We start from the raw sequence: 6142 nt of genomic DNA, 5'->3' as shown, positions 1-6142 counted from the left end.
AGAACTTTGCTTCTCCTTAGTCAGCCAAAAAAACCCCAAACTATGCCACTTCTAAAAAGCAGAGAAGTCATCTCGTCTCACTGCAGCTAAATCAAGTTTATAACTATTGCTGCAATTTCAACCCATCACTGCTGAAGCAACACAAGAATGTGGAACAAAAGCAAAATCAGACAAGTTATTTGCAAGAGTCACCCTTGCTAGAACTACCATGGAAACATAGCTACAGCTCAACGGAGGGAATCTTTCTATTTTACCTCTCTCTTCCCTCAGAATGAGGAAAATGCAAGATTTCCTACTTGAACCCATGAAGAACCAGCAAAACCCCCCTGCTTTAAAGCTGTCACACTTCAGATATCCAGTGTTTTTACGTAGCATGAGAAAGCAGCCAACACATATCCACAGCCATGAACCATGATTATCATCTTTCAAGACAAACCTCAGGATTAAGAAAACCCACAACAAAACAAGACAAAAAAATTTGCCCAGATTAATGAATGAAAAATGAAGAAAATGCAGATTTTTAACCAGGTTGTTGATACAGTATTTGCTCTAATCTGAGCTAAAGAATAGAACAGAGTTGGCTGGTAGCAGCTGGCTAAATTTAGAGATGGCTTATTGACAATTTGGGGCCATGCGTGGAATTTGTCACAGCGCAGTCCTGGTTTTCCATAAAAAGGAATGAAACCCCAATACTCTCTCTGCTTTGCTATCAAAGGCATTTTATCTGTGATGCCCCAGTGTTCAAAACCATCATCTTGTATCACCAGAAATGAAAAATTTCTATTGAAATTATTTCTTTTTCTTAACACAGGCTCAGCTTTTTGCTTTACAACTGCAGTTCATCCTCCCTGCTCTCCCACTGCCTGCGCCATCAGGAGGTTCTTTCCCAGCAGCCCAGAGCAGCCTGGTCAGCTGCTGATGGGCTGCAGCAGCATCTGTACTTGAATGCCCTTGATTCTGCTGACAAGAATATAAAATAGAAATGCCTCAGAGAAGCACTACTCGAAAAAGCCACAAGGAATATAAATGACTCACAGAAAGGTCTTTGTTTTCTCAAAAGGGAAGACCGGTCTGTGGATGAAGTAAGAGTGTGCCAAGAGATATTTTTGACATTTCCTCAGTGCAGCTGCTCAAGTTCTCTGAACAGTTTATTAGAATTTGCAGAAGGTCAGGAGAAGTCAGATCTAGGCATAGTTTCCCAAACTGTACATATTTTTAGCAGCAAAGAGGAGCAAGCAGGGAATTCTATCCCTATGCTTCCCCTAGCAAACCTTGAGGTAGCACATACAAACTTAACTCCGCTTCTTTGAGAGGTGGAGGCTCAAGAAAAATCTCAACTATTACAAGTTTGCATAATTGATTAACTTATTTAATTTACGAAGGACTTTTTACTGAAACTGGCCTGTGACAGCGAAAAGGAAACATTTATGGGGACTTTCAGTGTAGGAATATTTAAAACAACAAACTGCATCCTCATATTCCGAAAGGCACAGCAGCACCAGTGTCTCCTGCTACAGTGGTGTGGGAACCTACTTTAAGTGCTGATCCCCAACAAGCAGCTTCTTTCTTTCTCTCTGCCACCAGAAATGCAAAGTTGGATGCAGATGAGCATATCTGCACATACTGTTCTAATCTGAAAGCACTCTTACATGGATTATGGACTATTCCTAATGGTCACAGTCAAAGAACAGAAGAATTACAAAGCATTTTGCAGCTGCCATCATGTATTTCAATTACGTGTTATAGTATTTTTTTGTCAGAATGCCATAAAAGAAGAGGACTCAAACTGCCTCCACTCTTAGCAGTTTTCTCTCTTTCATTTATAAGCAACATTTCAGGATCTACATCAAATGCAGTGACAAAAAGCTCAAGTCCAGTTCTCATCAGTTAATTATCTCACTCCTGTCATAAAACCAGACTTTAAAAGCATAGAATCTGTCTCTTTTTCCCCCCCCCATTCTTTTTATGGGGGGAAAACCTGCAGCTCCAGGATGCCAGTGGGGTTAAGCACTGTTAAAACAATGGGCAACAGGGACACTCATCTCCACAATGATGCAACTGCTGCTTGTTTTGCTATTTGTAGCAAGAGGGTTCATGAAAGGTACTTTAAAGAAAATTTGTTCCAGTGATAGAGTGAAAAATGTCATGAAATTACATTCATTTGAAAGTTTAAAATTAAAATCGAAATCCTTTTATATTATTTACCATGTAGTGCAAGACAAAAAATGTCTTCTACACAAAACCAGCAAGGCAACACACGCTTCCCAATCAAAAATGCCCTATATTCTAATTCTGACCAAGTCAGAACTGCAGGAGTAGCAGGATAGTACCTCACTGCCCTGACCTAATCTGACTTTTAACCCCCCTCCACCACTTGAAAAGGGACTTGGAATGCGAGGATAAATTACATTTGGAAATCCACAATCCACCCATTTGTTTCTGTGTTTGCTGGGAAGACTGACTCAACCACATCCACTTCAGACAGATCAAATGCTATAAAATTACTACCCTAATAACAGTACTTAAATTCATATGTAGCAACAAACAACAGTACATAAATTGTGCAGAAATCAGCACCTTTGCCTTGCACAATCAGCTGCAAATACAGTTTGGGCAAAGCAGATGTTACTGTGAGACGGGAAAAGCATCAAAAAACAGAGAGCACGCGAAACTCTTATGCTCCCATCAGTGCTATTCCAGATGCAGAAGATTTTTCCCAAAGCCAAGGAGTTTTTTTCATTAAACCAGAGAGGAATGAATGCTGCACTGCTGTATCTGGCTCCAAGCAAACATCCAGTCTGCTCTCAGCTTGAAGAGACTACTCTGGACAGCATCCAGAACGAGCAGCAGCAACACCACAGGGAAAGGCCACCAGGGAAATGGCTTGTTTTTGCAAGTTCATGGGAATTTGAGTTTTGAAACCCAATCTTCCCTAGCTGCCTGAGACTGCCTCAGCATCAGGGAATTGGCAACCTTTCCAGCGAGAGGCTGACTCTGTCTGGAGCAGAGCAAAGCAGCCCTAAGGACAACCACGCTGCCTAACTTTGGGAGATAAAGGTCACTGGTTTGGAGTGGCAGAAAGCTCCATGCTTTTGTGGGAACAGAGTAAAAACTTTTAGGGTTGAAGGAGAGAGGCTGCCCTCTAAACAATGCTTCAATCTCCCAGCATGACCAGAGGAGCAAACACCCCTCCACACTTTCACGTAGAATGAGATGGAAGGGATGCCTGGAGGTCTCCAGTCCAGTCTCCTGGTGAAGCTGGGCTCCCTGCACAGCAAGGGCCAGCTGCTCTGAGCCTTTTCCAATCAAAATTTGAGTATCTGCCAGCATGGAAATTCCAGAGTCTTTCTGGGTGACCTGTTTCAGAGCTCACCCATGCACATTGGGAAACATTTTCATGTGTAACCAACAAGACCCTGCGTTCCTGCATGCCCTGAGTGCTGGTTCTGAGGACAGCCAGGCTCTTGGGCACACTCTGGGTTTACTCATCCTCCTTCCTTCCTGGTGAGACACTCCCTGCTTGGGGTTACACACCACAGCCATCTTCCAGTCACATTTTTTAGGGCTTCATTCTCATCTGTGCCAAACAGCTTTAAGTTATCAGTACAACTGGCTGCAAATTATTAATCATCCTGTACTTTCAGAGTCAAAAAAAAAGAGAAAAAGCAAGTCAATTACCCATTTCCACCTATTACCTAAATCACACAACTGTGTCACATCTTTTCCTTGCAAAGCCTGTCCAGCCCTGACATTCCTCCCTTTGTGTTAACTCCACACAGTGAAGAGGATGGGAAGTTATTTGTGAGAAAAGTTGTCTTCCCTTAGTTCTACAAATTACTAGTCTAAACAGGAGCTCCCAGAGTAACAGACGGTGGAACTGTATGAAATTTTAAGAATTAGGAAAGAACTTTAAAGGCCTTTAAGTTCTCCATACAGCAGGTCTGAATCAGCGTCATAAATATATTGAAATTGTTCCTCATTTTAATCACCAGTGAATTATCTTGAACCGTGCACATTCAGTGAAAGCAAAAAAATGATATTATGAAAATAAAACATGCCACAAAGCACAACTTTGAAGCAAGACCTAAAATAAAACCAAATCATTTAAGCAATGAATTACAACAAATCCCAGTGTGGACTGTCAGTGTGCAAAACCTACGTGGCACTCAAAGCTTGTATCGACTTATGCAAACACATCCTGAGCAGTCATAAAATCCAAAAGTCACGTCTGTGACCCAGTTTGGTCACAAATATCGAATGTGCCTGCACATTATCTCAGTGATGTTTCAAAGTTAAATATCATTCCCACTTTGGGGCTGGTGAAAGGTGATATGGACACTGGAATATATTGCTGCAGAATAAACTAAGGTGTGACTTTAGACTGCTCTCTAAGGTGTGTGCTCACGCTCTTTCCAAGATAAACACAAGGCAGTCTATATCCTGGTTTACAAAGGGCAAAGGAATTTCTGTCTGTGATGCTGCATTTACTGCAGGCTCTGCAACTGCCCTGGGACAGCTGTCTCTGTGCAACTCCTGTGCTACATGGCATGGAAAGAAATCCCAAGAGCATTCACCTGATGCTTCATTTATTTAAGTAAAGATACATCTCTACTCCAGAAGCTCATGGCATGTTTGTTTAGATAATCACTCTTAATTCTTTCTAACTCACTCCCCAAGGACTGTTGCTAAAATTATAAATGAAGTGCTAGTCAGACAAGGAGATTTTCTTGGGAGAGAAAGGAGGTGATTCATATTTCCAGTTATTTGAATTTATTAACGAATTTTCTCTAACAGATAAGGCCCAATTTTCCCAAAGACCAGCAACAACCTGGCCTTCTGAAGATAAAAACTCAATACACCGTGCCTCGCATTTTCCACAGAACCAAAACACTGGAACAGAAGGTAAAACAAAAGTATTTCCGAACAAAGGAAATCACCTGTCAGAAGTCAAACCCTACCTGAGTTGTGCTTTAAGTTCAGTAAACCTGGGTCTCCTGCTGGGGTCGTAGGCCCAGCACTTGGTCATAAGGCTGTAGAGGGTGGGAGGGCAGTTTGGAGGCATTGGGAGCCGCTCACCGTTCTCGATCCGCCCAATCACATCATTGTTCTTCACTCCCTGGAAGGGCTTTACCCCGTGCATGAGGATCTCCCACATACACACACCTGAGGAACACACACAAAAACACGTTTTCTTCACTGTGAGCAAACAATGAGACCTGTTAAAAGAGAAACAAACCCCAATTTTGTACTAATAATGCAATTTCTTCCAAAATATATAGCTAGGGAATCGTTTTGGACTTACCTGTAGCAGGGGAGTGACTACAGCAGGATCACACACACAGCACCAGCCTCACCTATGGATGAGGCAGAGTGACCCACAGCTGGCTCACACAGCCTTTTACCTGCCCTTAATCAGTGCTTGCTCATATTCAAATCTCCTTTCTTATGAGGCAGAATGTGTTTGCTTTTCCCTCTGACACCTTCCAAGTGCCTTGTTTCGACACGTAAAGTGTATTTTCACTTTGAGGGTGTTTTAGTGCTGGCATTGATCCACATTTTTTGTGCTGAAAACATGTAATAAACCAGTTTCCATTGAAACTGCATTAAAAGCTCAAAGGGAAACATGGTCTGTCAGTTTAGGATGGGCCAGAATGTTCCATAGGCTTCATTTTTCTAACTCTGACAGTACTAGAGTTTTGTTCAAACTATTATAAACCCTTCACTTAAAAACACTCAAATTTTAATTCGTAAAGAGAGTAAACCTGTTACTTGACTGTCCTGCTCTTATTCCAAATCTCATCACCTTTGCTCCCGAACACAACTTGTGTTCTGTCTGTACAGGTCAGCAGTCAGCACCAGCTTGAGCACAGCTCATCAGATTCATATAAAATGTTGTATATTTGAGAAAAAAGATCAAGGTTTCAGGATATGTCCATTTACCCTTATATTTAATGAGCTTCTGGTTGTATTTTGTAGGAGGCCAGGAGCTATAGAAGACAAGCTAAGTGGGAATCTAGCATTAAGGATCTGGAAATTGGGTATCTCATAGGATGATCTGCACATTAAGCAAGGAAACATGTATGAACACAAAGAAGTCAAAATGTAAAAGAAAAACAACAAAGGACAACAGTATAACACAAAA

At 41.6% G+C, this 6142-nt stretch overlaps 1 protein-coding gene across 10 annotated transcripts in view; it reads right to left on the bottom strand.

The window, feature by feature from the left end:
* Positions 1 to 6142, bottom strand: part of PTK2 (protein tyrosine kinase 2) — a 179152-nt gene that overhangs the window by 23799 nt on the left and 149211 nt on the right. For all 10 annotated transcript variants that reach the window (XR_001865994.1, XR_001865995.1, XR_001865987.1 and 7 more), the window contains one exon: positions 4959 to 5163. Coding sequence is in view for 1 of the 10 variants with exons in the window: in XM_017746659.1 (XP_017602148.1) it covers positions 4959 to 5163 (205 nt within the window). In the remaining 9 variants the exon portion in view is untranslated. The remainder of the gene's footprint in view (positions 1 to 4958; positions 5164 to 6142) is intronic.

The sequence above is a fragment of the Corvus brachyrhynchos genome, unplaced genomic scaffold (assembly GCF_000691975.1).
Source record: "Corvus brachyrhynchos isolate BGI_N302 unplaced genomic scaffold, ASM69197v1 scaffold89, whole genome shotgun sequence".
NCBI classification, from domain to species: Eukaryota; Metazoa; Chordata; class Aves; order Passeriformes; family Corvidae; genus Corvus; species Corvus brachyrhynchos.
The sequence above is the reverse complement of the archived record's forward strand: the minus strand, read 5'-3'. Positions and strand labels throughout refer to the sequence as shown.